Source organism: Labeo rohita, chromosome 19 (assembly GCF_022985175.1).
Source record: "Labeo rohita strain BAU-BD-2019 chromosome 19, IGBB_LRoh.1.0, whole genome shotgun sequence".
NCBI classification, from domain to species: Eukaryota; Metazoa; Chordata; class Actinopteri; order Cypriniformes; family Cyprinidae; genus Labeo; species Labeo rohita.
The window spans coordinates 15,993,738-16,008,474 of NC_066887.1; the positions used below are offsets into that span (position 1 = coordinate 15,993,738).

The following is a 14,737-nucleotide window of genomic DNA, read 5'->3' on the forward strand; positions in this document are numbered from 1 at the left end:
CTGTGGTAAGTTCAAACCATTAAGGTGAAAACTATACAGCCATCAGTTTGATTTACATGCATGAGACCGTAAGATTGTTGAAGGACTCAACTTTGACAGTTCCAGATGCAAATTTTTCTCTCTCTCTCTCTCTCTGTTTCACTTTTGTCAGTTTTTTTACTATTACTACTGACTTTATATTGTGTATAATACCATTCAAAAGTTTTGGGGTCAGTAAAATTTCTCAATGTATTTATTTTGAAAGAAGTCTCATATGCTCACCAAGATGTTTATTTTATCAGAAATATTCGAATACCTGTACTCCAGTCTTTAGTGTCACATTATCCTTTAGAAATGATTCTAATATACTGATTTGGTGCTCGAGAAACATTTTGCATCAGCGATAACATAATTTCTTATTAATGTTAAGGACAGTTGCATAATTCATGATGCGTAATATTTTTGTGGAAACTTTGATTCATTGTACAGTATTTCTATTTTTTTTTCTACTTATTTCTGCTTTTATTTACTATCATTTCAGTTTTAATTTTAGTATTTATTATTTCAACTTAAACATATTTCATTTCTTTGCCAACGCAACAAGATGTGTAATATTTTTCTGGAAACTTTGATTCATTTTATTTGTACTTATTTCTACTTTACCTTACGATCATTTAATATTAAATTCTTGTTATTTTTAGTATTTCAGCTTAAACATATTTTTTTCAGTTGCCAACGCAACATGATGTGTAATATTTTTCTGAAAACTTTTATTCATTTTATTTCTACTTATTTCTACATTAATTTGCTATCATTTAATTTTTAATTCTTGTTATTTGTAGTATTTCAGCTTAAACATATTTCATTTAGTTGCCAACGCAACATGATGTTTAATATTTTTGTGGATTTTATTTCTGCTTTTTTCTACTTATTTCTGCTTTTATTTACTATCATTTCAGTTTAATAATTTGTAGTATTTCAATGTAAAAAATTCATTTGGTTGCCAACGCAACATGATGCATAATGTTTTTTTCGTGGATTAATTTTATTTCTACATTTTTCTACTCATTTCTGCATTTATTTAGCATCATTTCAGTTTTAGATTTATAATTCTAGTATTTCAACTTAAACACACTTCATTTAGCTGCCAACAGAATATGACGTGTAATGTTTTTGTGGAATCTTTAAATCACTTTATTTCTATTTTTTCTACTCATTTCTGTGTTTATTTAGCATCATTTCAGTTTAAGCTTCAGTAATTTTAGTATTTCAACTTCAACACATTTTTAGTTTTCAATGCAACATGATGCATAATATTTTTGTGCAAACTTTAAATCACTTTATTTCTATTTTTTTCTACTCATTTCTGCTTTTATTTACTGTCATTTCAGTTTAAGATTTATAATTTTAGTATTTCAACTTAAACACATTTTATTTCATTTTCAATGCAACATGATGCATTTTATTTAGAATTTGTTCAATTTTTTTCTATTTTTATTTACCATAATTTCAGTTTTAGATTTAGAATTTTAGTATTTCAACTTAAACATTTCATTTAGCTGCCAACACAATATGATGCATAATATTTTTGTGGAATCTTTAAATCATTTTATTTCTATTTTTTCTACTCATTTCTGCTTTTATTTACTGTCATTCAGTTTCAGATTTAGTCATTTTAAGTATTTCAACTTAAACACATTTTATTTCATTTTCAATGCAACATGATACGTAATATTTTTGTGGAAACTTTGCTTAATTTTATTTATAATTTGTTCTACTCTTTTCTATTTTTATTTACTATCATTTTAGTGTTAGCTTTATAATTTTAGTATTTCAACTTAAACACATTTTATTTAGTTGCCAACGCAACATGATTTCTAATATTTTTGTGGAAACTTTGATTCATTTCATTTCTACTTTTTTCTACTCATTTTTGCTTTTATTTACTGTCATTTCAGTTTCAAATTTAGTAATTTTAGTATTTCAATTTAAATACATTTTATTTAGTTGCCAACACAACATGCTGTGTAATATTTTTTGTGGAGACTTTGATTCATTTTATTTCTACTTTCTTTCATTTTATTTAGTTGCCTATGCAACATGATGTGTAATATTTTTTGTGAAAACTTTGATTTTTTTTTTTCTACTCATTTCTGCTTTTATTTACTATCACTTCAGCTTTAGTTTTGGTAATTTTATTATTTCAACTTTAATACATTTCAGTTAGTTGTCAACGCAACATTTCTATTTTCTATTTTTATGTATATTTCAGCTCGATTTCAATAATGAAAAAATAATTTTAAATAGTTTGTAAATAAACTTTTTTTGTCTATGCTACAAATTAAATCAATTAGTAAGAGACTGACTTACCAGACAAATTAAATGATGATAAACTATCAAACTGGCCAATTAGTGAACATCAAATAATAGATGTGAACTAATGTCCTTTTCCTTTAGTTACAGTACAAAAGATACCATTTTCTACTTTATGTTAATTTTCGCTAAACACCGTCCTAATGAGTATCGTTTTAGTTGTGTAGATCTCATTTTAAACTTTAAACTACCAATCCTGCTCTCAGTACAATGGCATAAAAGCTATTTGACAGCCCATACCAGTTGAACTTTAATAGAAATGAATTCACTAGGTGAAACATGTTTGAAATTTTCCACAATACCATGTATAAAAGCATTTTTCAGTGTTTTTAACAGTTCAGACTTTATTACCCGAGCTCCAGGAATCTCACAGCAGGCCTCCTGTATAGCCAGAGTGGGGTCACAATACACCATCACCTGCTGGACGTCAATCTGAAGAAAGATAGAGAGAGAAAGCATATTAAAAGCAGAGCAAGAACAAAGAAAATGAGCTTTTTAAATGCTGGACCCCCACTGCTTTACATATGACCACTTACATGATCATTTCGCTAAGTGGTTGGATTAACGAACTAATTAATTAGTAATGGATGAAGCTTGGTTAGTCTAGCATGGGCTGTTCTTTTCATCTTTTTCGAGCTGAGAGAGCTCAGTAGCGTTAGCCCCGAAGAAAAGCGCCCGTAGTCTTCCTGTCTCTCATACATCCACAAACACGCCCCTGCCACAGTTCCCCAGCAGACAGGATGCCTAGGGCAAAACCTGCGGGAAGCCGGCTTATAGGAAACATCTACTTCCGACTACTCTATTAGAAGCGAAGCTCTCAATTATCAGAGGAGCCAGAAGCAGTCGTTGATCTAATTGACATTCTTCCTCTTGCTCTGTAAAAGATTCACAATACAGCCTCAATCGTTTGTAGGATCAGCAGAGGTCCTCACCTCCACAGGAGCAGCATCAGTAGCCCTCATACCCAACAGCGTGTGTCCATTGATGGGTAACTGGCCACGGAGCTCCAGGGGCTTGTACTCAATGGAGCTGCAGTCCACGTGCAGGGAGGCCGCATCTCTCTGCAGACTCAGAGCCACCTTATGCCAGTGCATGTCCATCAGGGATTCCACACCATCACCTTCGAACACGCACCCCACCATGGACCCTTCAGGGTCGGCTCCTCTCGCCCGCAGGGCCAGGTTGCCATCTGGACCATTCCAGTCCAGTGAGAACTAAAGGAGTGTGATAAATAGAGAAAAAGAGAGCTTTACTTTAAAATGTGATTATGTTGAAGCTGCAGTACAGGGTCCAAAATTAGCCATTAATATTTTTATCAGCCATGTTTATGTGTTATTTCATAACAATAAATTATTTAGCTGTATATCCCAGCAAGAGTGCATATAACCTTTTAATATTAAGATGCTAGTCTTAAATCTTTTTGAATTTTCATATTCTATTTTTTTATTTAACTATTTGTTATTTAACTTCTATTAATCTATTATTTAACTTGTTTTATTTACATGCCAAAGCCATAGTTCTCACATAATTCCCACATAGTGTTAGTATTGGTGTTGCATAATCAAGAGCTAGCTTTCAATTAAAATATGTTTAACTAAGAACATATAAAACATAAGCAAAAACATGTATTAATCTTAGTTCAACATTTGCTAATACATTACTAAAGTTATATCTTTTAACATAATTTACTGCACCTGCGCTATCATGAACTAACAACAAACAACTGTATTTTTATTAACTAACTTTAACAAAGATTAATAAATACTGTAATAAATGACTTACTCATCTGGTAATTTTAGTGAATGTATTAACTAATATTAAGCAAAGTGACCTTACTGTAAAGTGTAACCAATGAATTTAAACAAATCAATTTAAATGAACCACTCAATTTTTTGTACCTGAATTAATCCGTGTTTTGAACAAATCGACTGAGTGAATGATTCATTGACTCGTTCATGCATGTTTCAGTCCTGAATTAATAATGCTTTGAATGAGTCGATTAAATAATTGATTCAATGATTCAAACGTGGATGGAATCGCAGAATTCATTTTGAAATTGAATTACCTGAATAACGCAGAATGCCATGGAATTTGCCAAATTTGGGATGAATAAATTAACAGTAGGTCAGCACACTCAAATCAAAATGCAATATGGACTAGTGTCTGTGAATATTAAGCCGCAAAAATACTATTTAAATATGAATTCTGCATGTTCTGTGTGTCTCTGTGTAAAAGAATGGTGCAGACGCACGGTTTCTTTGAGAAAAACTTCACAGGTCTTCACAGCAAACCGTGAAAATAAACGGTTGGCTTAACTTGAAGAAATTGTGACAGAAGTATATTATTTAATGTAATGATAGTATTACTACTAATAATAAAATGATTATTAAAACAGAAACCAGAAAAATTATTTACCCGAAAAATGTAAATATACAACACAATATTTCTGGAAAAAAAAGAGAAATGAATAAAATAATAATACATTTATTTTTTATAAAATCAATAAATTAGAGATGCTTTTGATTATTAAAATTTAATGAAACCATTCAAATGGAATCCAGAACATTAATGGAAAACACAGAATTTGGTCAAAATAAAAGTAAACTTGAGAAAATAAATAAATCAATAAAATATTTTATAATATTTTAATAAATACATATTTTATAGGGCATTAAAAATGTACTTTTGGTAAACTTTTAATAAATAGCTGGTAAATTGTTGTTTGTGATTATATATATATATATATATTTAACCATTAAAACAGACCTTTAAAACATGAAAAAAACAAAAAAACAAAACAGAATCCAGATGAATGAATTTAGGGAAAAAAATGGATTTCGTAGGGCCCTAAGCTCATGTATGTGTTATAGGTAAGAGTCCTACTATCAGTGCCACTCAGTCTGACACAATATTACGATATTTAAAAAAAAAAAAATCAGCAATTAGAATTTTTTGATATAGCATGCAGCTCTATAATTAGTAGTTCCTGAATTCACAGTCTATGAACTTGAGGGCAAAATGGACACACACCTGAGGATAGCCGTGTTCATCTGATATCTGGAACAGGTAAACATTATCTTTCAAAGACTTCTTCTTCAGCAGCAGGGTGAAGACCAGGGTGAACTCCTCTGGAAGTCCATGAGGAAACACTTGACTGAGGAGACAAGCGTTTGGTTAGACTGCAGTGCACGTATAAACAAATAAACGTGAAGCAGGTGGGTTGTAAGAGTAAGAAGTGTGAGCATCTTTGTATTAATGGTGCTGTGGATACAGATACAGGGATAACCCCTGACACTAATTTTGAAAAGAAATGCAGCTCAGCAAACCTCATCTTCATTCTCAACTTCTATCTCTCACTAGATAAACAGTTTCCCAGCCTCTTGATGGGTCAAGGGCAGGCAAACTCCAGGAATGTGTTTACCATCCCAAATACACACGCACACACACACACACTTAGACTCAGTACTGGAGTTTATTCAAACACAAGTCATGGAACAACGGGAAGCTGATCATAAGCACATAAACATGCATACATAACGCGCACAACAATAAGCAGGTAGCGTGTTTGTCTCTAAAACGAGATGACAATGATTTATAACAGAGACCTGGAATTCACAGTAATAACAGTGAGGCCGGCCTCCTTGAGGAAAAAAAAAAAATGAAATCAGGACTAAACACTAGAGAGTGAGAGAGAGCGTTTGTACAGGATAAAACTTGTTATGACAGGGAATGAGGTACATATCCCTTTCAAAGATTTCTTGTTGATATTGCTGAACAAAACTACTCCACTAAAAGGTCCACCATAAATCAGAGATTAACGATTTTTTTTTTTTATTTCACACGGCAGGTCTTTATATTAAGAAGAGAGGTGCATGATATATTGTTGGAAAGTAACTAGGAATATTCTAGGAACTAGGAATTATTATCAGTGCTAGTCACTATGTTTAGCCAATATTTGATTGCAGAAATGTATTTAATTTTTTCGTAAGATGTGTGACCTAAACAGCCTCATGTGCATGGTACTGTAAACGCGTTCTATAAAACTGCAGTGTGTTTAGCCAAGTTAGCATGTCATGTTGCTCTGTGATTATTATCTCAAGAATTACACTTTGTTATGATACGTTTGGACATGTTTTAATTGGAATCATCTGCTAATGGTACAAAATCCCATGTTCATATTCTGTTAATATGTCTGCATTAAAAAAAAAAGCTTTAATGAGGAAATCAGATGCACAAGTTATACACAAGTTGGACAGTTTTTAGGGTCTTCATAAAATGTCTGCAAAATACTTTGGTTAAAATTCCTTAACGGTCATTTAAAACACCCTTTTTACCTAGTCAAAAACAGCTCTGTTCACAGTGACCCGTTTTGGTGCATGTCTCTTTAAATGATAATGAGCTACTGCTCACTCCACCCCACTCTTCTGTTTTTGTGTATTTGGTGGCAGGTTACCATCAAAAACAAAACTAATCCACTGCGTCCTCAGTGGCTTTGATGTCAGGAGAAAATAAAGACTGTTATGTTCACTTTTACATCCAAATACAAAACACCTGACATTGTTGTCGCTACAGCTGCTCGAGCGCGGAGAAAATAGCGGACAGCATACAACTGGATGAGGGTGGAAATTTGCTAATACGGGAGAGTCCATTAATGCTTGTGGGCGGGGCTTGAGCAATATGACATCATACTGCTCAGAAAATCAAAACGACTTGATAATTGGAGACTGTTTAGGTTTAGACATAAAAAGAGTGAATGGATTTTTATAAAAAAGTGAGTTTTGCATCTGATGTCCCCTTTTAATACTAAAACGTGTTCAAATAAAAAATAAAAAAATAATAAATTTTGAACAAATTGATAGAGTGAATGATTCATTGACTCATTTATGTATGTTTCAGTCCTGAATTAATAATACTTTGAATGAGTCGATTAAATAACTGATTTAATGATTCAAACGAGGATGGAATCGCAGAATTCATTTTGAAATTGAATTACCTGAATAACGCAGAATGTCACAGAATTTGCCAAATTTGGGATGAATAAATCGAAAGTAGGTCAGTACACTTAAATCAAAATGTGACATGGACTAGTGTCTGTGAATATTCTGCTGTGATTGGTTCATGCGATAAATCCTTCCTCTTGTGTTCGTGTACATTCACGAATTAGTCTGAATGAACAATATAATGGTGTCAATGGGACAAACTATAAAATCGAACATGTTGAGAGAGCCCTCTGTTATGTACACTAAAATGCTGATCAAAATCAATCTAGATGCTGGCAGTGTGCAAAGCTAAATATGTCTGCAGGATTTTTAAAATCAAATATAAGACTTTTTAAGACTATAATATTATAATACTATAATATTAAGCCGCAAAAATATTACTTAAATATGAATGCTGCATGTTTTGTGCGTCTCTGTGTAAATGAATGGTGCAGACGCACAGTTTCTTTGAGAAAAAAAAAAAAAAAATCACAGGTCTTGACAGCAAACCGTAAAAATAAAAGGTTGGCTTAACTTGAACAAACTGTTATAGAAAAAGATTACTAATTATAATATGATTAAAACATATTAATATACTTGTATTTTACTAGCTGTGACCTTTTAATTCATATTTAACACATAACATGATTTGCATTATGTTCTTAGTAAATCCTGTTATGGTTATTATGATCATATTTCATAAGTGTGAAGTTCAGAGCTTTTAAACTGCATTTTTTTTTGGCATCAAGCAAGCAGTTATTAATTAATCAGCTAATCAATTAATCAACACCACAAAGCTTCATTATCAGTATCAGCCACAACAAGCTACTGATTATCAGTTATTCTTATCAGCCCCCGATTTTTTTGCACTTCTCAAAGGACACAAATACAAAGACCTGAGTAAACACTCAAACATACACCCTCCATCTCTCTCCCAGGTGGGGTGAAATTCAAGATAAAGGAAAGCAGGAGGTAGACAGTTCTATTACTAGCCAAATCTAAACTAAGAGAATGACTAACACAGAGGTGGCCGAGCAATTTAAAAACTATCTGCTGCTGCTATCAAATATCAGAGACCAGCTGACAGGACTTTACATTAAACTTTATCTCACAGAAAGAGAATGTAGAAGACCATTTATGGAGGAAGCATCCTCTTTTTTTTTCCTCCTCTGCAGTAAGCCGGCCATGTCGAGTAAGTTTAGAGCGCAGGCTCTCGTTCTCTCTAGCTGAGATGAGATTTAGAGCAGGAGAAAAAGAGCTCAGGTTTCAAATGGGGAAAGCACCTGGGGCTCTGGAAAACCCATTCTTAGAGAGGAACTCCCAGATGATGAGGGGATTTGAGTCTGTCTGTGTGTATGTGTATCTTTGCCTTTCCTTTTAAAGTTTCAGAAGGTCAAACTGTACAGCGTCCAGCCAAAAGACAACTATTATTGCAGCTAGAGGAGATACATGATAGAATAAGAAAGCATTTTGATGAAAAAAAAAACTCTGAACTTTGTTTACAAACTTTCGTATATTAACAAGTATGACCACATTCTGAGTTCTCAAGAGATCTCCAACCTAAAATTAACCTTTAAGTAACATTTCTTGAGATGCACCATCAGCACCAAGACAAGCTGTATCAGACCCTTGTGTTTATTTGCAACTGCCAAGCAGCTCTCTTTAAGAGAATGTCAGCCAGGGAACAGCCATCATTTTATGATGGGGAGATAAACAGCTGCTCAAGCACTATTACTCACAACAGATCACATGTCCAAACATCTGAAAGCAAATGGGTAACTGTCCAGGAGGGAAGGAGAGAAAAACAAGAAGTCATCTCCATGTGCATTATAACATTATAAGTGAGTTCATGTCACTCAAAACCTCTACAGGCTTCAAACTCTTCTTGGAAACAATTTGTTTTATTTATATTTCAGGGGCGTTTCCTCTGAGGAGGCAAGAGAGGCAGTGCCTCCTTAAAATATTGGATGAGAAACAAAATTTGCAGTAAACAACACAATTATTACAAAATATAACATTAAAAAGTGAATAAATCACTCGTTAACAGATCCTCTAAAGCGTGCGGTGAGATTAGTGGGGTGTAATTGCGACATGATTGGAGATGACTGGTTATGATCTGCTGTGATTGGTTCATGCGATAAATCCCTCCTCTTGTGTTCGTGTACATTCACGAATTAGTCTGAATGAACAATATAATGGTGTCAATGGGACAAACTATAAAATCGAACATGTTGAGAGAGCCCTCTGTTATGAACACTAAAATGCTGATCAAAATCAATCTAGATGCTGGCAGTGTGCAAAGCTAAATATGTCTGCAGGATTTTTAAAATCAAATATAAGACTTTTTAAGACTTTTCTAAGACCTGTAAAAATAAATTAAAAAAATAAAAATCCAAACCATAAGAGCAGGGTTGGGCAATGTCTATGGTATCATAGTGTAAACTGTAAAATGACATGATTTACATACAGCTGAGATACAGGTTTTTGGCAAAAATATATCGAAAATGATGATAAACCTCACATTTCAGCCTTTAAACAGTTTTTTTTTTTCAGATAAAAGATGAGTTAGAAGTAAAGGTCAACCGATATTGGATTTTACCGATATCGATAACTAGGTTGGACCACACTGGCCGATATTGATTAATCGTCTGATAGTTTTTCAAATGGATACTAAACGAAAAATAAATAGTGCTCTACTATTAAAAAAAATGTAATGACAGAAAACATGCACTACAGTATACTCTACACACTGTTTAACCGATACATCGATCAACCTCTAGTTAGAAGTATAAACTATTATATTAATTTAAAACAGGGCTACATGGGCAGATGGGGGAAACTGCAGACAGGCTTATTGAAAATCCAATTAGATTCTCTGCCAGTAGGAGGCGCTTTTGGAACGTCAGAAATATAGCGGTTTTCCAAGTAACTGCTGTAAACAAAGCATGAGCTGTGCTCATGAACTCTACATTATCAGATAGTTTATAAGTTGAAATGCAATTTAAACTTTTCTGAAGACACTCAGTTTCTTTCAGAGATGCATATAAAAACACCTGCGTTGCATCACTGCTTGAATTAGTATGAATGAGTAAAGTGTTTAATGTGTAATGTTGAAAATAAAATTCCATAAAATTGTAATTTAGAAGCTGTTATAAAAGCAGCATATTTGCTGTGTTAACCCTGCCTTTTGGTGCCAAACGTGTACAGTGCGAAACGGGCATTAGAATGTTACGGCTACATGCGTAGCAGCTGACAACCAATCACGTGCCTTATATTCACGTATGGTCAGGCACAAAAACATACATAGCACGATGTATAAACAGGCACTTCAGAGGAAAAAAAAAAGTCAAATGATGACAGAAAACACATGAATTGAAGTAAAGATATTCTTTCTCCTTCAAACTTTCAGAAAGTAAAAAATTCTGTTTACCTGGTCTTTACACTGACCTAGGTTTAACAATATTATCCAAAAGTTAGCCTGTACAACACAAAGTCACATAACCTTCTCATTGAAAAGTAGTCCTGTCCGAATAGAAATTCAATAGCCCTGTCCGAATAGCTCTTGAAGGACACCACTTTTTTATGTGTGAATTCATGATATAGTGTATACACTGCAGATCGAGGACAGAGCGAGTACAAAGACAGTATAAAAAGGTTATACAGTCCAGCACAAGAGCGAGAGCTTTAATATTACTTGTCTGACCTATTTGGCTCGAACACTCAAGCTTTCATTTCTGTTAAGTCTACATGAGAGAAGCATAACAGGAAATTCTAATAAGGAACTCATGTGTAGTCTAAACCAATGCAAACTGACTTTCTCATCCCAATATACAGCACCAGAGTGCTGAGAAGAAACACAACCCGTTAGCTTATATCATTGTCATTTTTCATCTACGCACGGCTCAGTAAAAGCATTGTCATAAAACGGATTGTTACTGTGGCTTGAGGTCTCACCAAAAGCACTTAAAGTTATTGTTAATAAAAAATTTAACAGCATTTCTGTGTAAAAGCACAAAGCAGCGTGTAATCCATCGAAATGTTTATTTGCAGCGAGACGGACGTAACTTAAGGAGGAAGTCAAAATCTCTCTGGTGACATTATTGCGATTCTTCATGATGCTAGTATAAATGTTAGAGCAAATAACAGTCAACGGCCAAGAATTCAAGGCTTGTAGTGACCTGCAAGAATACTTTGGCAGTTCTGCAAATCTGTCTTATTGTACTGTATGTTTTACTGCTTTTAGATAAAGAATGGACAAGCTCCATTGTCTGAGAGAGAGTGAAAATGTAGTTATTTCTATAATTGACCCTGAGGGGTCACAGAAAATGATGGAAAATAACTTTCTCCCTCTTAGAATCTCAGAGGAAAAATAGATAGCAAGACAAACAAAAGAGGAAAGATAAAAAATTTACTCTGTAGGTTGGATGAGTTGTACTTTCCCAAGGCGAAGGATGACTGGCCCTCTCGGGTTTCGGATCTTCTTGACCTCGCTGTTCTTCAACAGGGAGAAACGGCGCGCCAGATTGAAACCTGCAGATCGGGCAATCAATCCATTTACCACCCCTCAGGCTAATAAATCAGCGAGCTGCTAGTTGACATGTCCTATGCTATGTATCAACTCTGCTGTGGCATTTTTCAATTCATGTAAGGCCAAAGGAGGGACCTTAACACTGGGAGCATTTATATCTTTCGGCTCATGAACAGAATCTGTTCCTTAGACTGCCTTTATGGGCAGTTGGGATTTTATTAAGTGTATTAAAAGGCTTGAATTATTACAGATGGCAGTACATTCACATAATTACGCAGAGTGAAATTCTTTCCCATCTTTTGGATATACTATGGAAATAGTAGAGCGATTTGAAGTGTTTTTACATTCTGAAGAAAGCATTGTTAATAATAAAAAATGTTACAATATTTGAATGATTTCTGAAGGATCATGTGACACTGAAGGCTGGAGTAATGCTGGAAATTCAGCTTTGACATCAAATTATGGAGCCCCTAAGTGGACATGGTGATGCAAAATAACATGAGTTGGAAGGAAAATGTATATTTCAATACTTGTGTGCTCCCTTGAGCAACTCTGCGTACACTCGTAAAACTTCTGTGATGGAAATAATATAAGGTGGGAAGGAAAACCTGAGAGAATGAAAAACATCTTCCTACAATCATGTATTTTTCTTCCATCACTATGTCCCCCTTAGAGACTCCATAAAAAATAAATTGCTTTTTAAAATTAATTTAAATCAGTTATTTGAAATTATAATATATATTTTTTGTAATATTCCTGATTTACTGTGTTTTTAACAAAGTCTGAAAGCATTGGAGCAATTAATGAATAACCTTTAAAAAGCATTAAATTGAAAGAACAAAAAGCATCCCAAAATGTAAAAACAAGTCCTGTGTGAACGGCCCCTAAATAGTTTTAGCATTATGCAAAAATCATGAAAATACAGAAAGTTCACTCAAAAAATGTTTGTCCACTTACATTATGTGTATATTTTTCCTACAGGTTATCATAAGGATGTTTTTTCTCATTGTTTTAATTTTTAATTTTTTTCCTTTTTTTATATTTAAAGAAGAAACTACATATAAAAATGTGGCATGCAGTTGCTTCAAACAATGGTATAAAGCTATTCAAAACATAATTTTTTTTGAATCTCACAATTCTGAGAAAAAATAAATAATTCAGAAATCAGAATTGTGAGATTTAAACTCGCAATTGCGAGTTATAAAGACAGAATAGTGGGATGTAAACTCACAATTATGAGAAATAAATTTCGCAATTCTTACTTTTTTTCTCACAAATGTGAGTTTGTATCTTGCAGTTTTGACTCTTTTTCTCACAACTGCAAGCTTATATCTCACAATTCTGACTTAAAGGAGAAGTCCACTTCCAAAACAAAGATTTACATATAATGTACTCACCCCCTTGTTATCCAAGATGTTCATGTCTTTCTTTCTTCAGTCATAAAGAAATTACGTTTTTTTGAGGAAAACATTTCAGCATTTTCTCCATGTAATGAACTGCTATGGTGCCCCGATTTGAACTTCCAAAATGCAGTTTAAATGCAGCTTCTAATGATCCCCAATGTGGTTGTAAACAATCCCAGCCGAGAAAGAAGGGTCTTATCTAGCGAAACAATCGGTTATTTTCATAAAAATAATACAATTTATGTACTTTTTAATGTCAAACGCTCGTCTTGTATCACTCTGCCTGTTTTTTCCGGTTCATGACAGTTAGGGTATGTCGAAAAAACTCCCATCTCATGTTCTCCTTTAACTTCAAAATCAAGGGTGTAAGATCTTCTTTGCATGTTCACTTTGCAAAGACTGGCTTGGCACTTGTGCAGCAATGTAGGATGATTTTGAAATGATTTTTGAAGTTGAGGGAGAAAATACAATTGGAGTTTTTCATCATACCCTATCTGTCTTGAGCCAGAATACACAGAGTTCAGGGAGACAAGACGAGCATTTGAGATTAAAAAATATATATTAAAAAAAAAAATTTTAATGGAAAAAACTGATAGTTTTTACTAGATAAGACCCTTCTTCCTCAGCTGGACTCATTTACAACCGCATTTGTGATCGTTTGAAGCCGCATTTAAACTGCATTTTGGGAGTTTAAACTCGGGGCACCATAGCAGTCCATTATATGAGGAAAAATGCTGAAACGTTTTCCTCAAAAAACATAATTTCTTTACAACTGAAGAAAGAAAGACATGAACATCTTGGATGACAAGGGGGTGAGTACATTATATGTGAATCTTTGTTTTGAAAGTGGACTTGTCCTTTAACTCACAATTCTGAGAAGTAAAGTCACAATTGCGAAATCTAAATTCTGAATTCTGGTTTTTTTTTTTCCTCGCAAATGACAGTTTGTATCTCGCAATTTTGACTTTTTTCCTCACAGTTGCAAGCTTATATGTCACAATTCTCACTTAACTCAATTCTAAGAAGAAAACTCACAATTGCAAGATACAAACTCACAATTATCTGACTTCATATCTCACAATTCTGACTTCATTTCTTAGAATTGTGAATTTATATTACACAATTGACTTTATAACTCTATGAGTTTATATATTACAATTCTGACTTAATTTCTCACAATTGTGAAAAAAAGTCAGAACTGCGAGATGTATACTCACAATTGTGAGTCATGAATAAAAACTCGCAATACGATTTTTATGTTTTCTTCAGTGGTGGAAACAGGCTTCTAAATATAACAGTGAAAGCACAGAAAGCCATAAAAGGGAAATCTCGTCTTTGGCAGTGAAAGACAAGATAACTCGTCAGTGGCAGGGAAAGAGTTAAAACACTTGGAATATAGTATACAAGTAATATGGACTACTTTTACTGTCTTTTTTTGGAGCTAGAGAACCTTCCACCACTATTCACTTTTGTTT

At 33.6% G+C, this 14,737-nt stretch overlaps 1 protein-coding gene across 3 annotated transcripts in view; it reads right to left on the bottom strand.

Annotated features, from left to right (window-relative positions):
- col16a1 (collagen, type XVI, alpha 1) overlaps window positions 1-14,737 on the bottom strand; it is a 92,167-nt gene that overhangs the window by 63,984 nt on the left and 13,446 nt on the right. For all 3 annotated transcript variants that reach the window (XM_051136949.1, XM_051136950.1, XM_051136948.1), the window contains exons 4-7: window positions 11,744-11,861; window positions 5,383-5,506; window positions 3,285-3,566; window positions 2,704-2,784 (exon numbers count right to left, since the gene is read on the bottom strand). In XM_051136949.1, the coding sequence (XP_050992906.1) occupies window positions 2,704-2,784; window positions 3,285-3,566; window positions 5,383-5,506; window positions 11,744-11,861 (605 nt within the window). The remainder of the gene's footprint in view (window positions 1-2,703; window positions 2,785-3,284; window positions 3,567-5,382; window positions 5,507-11,743; window positions 11,862-14,737) is intronic.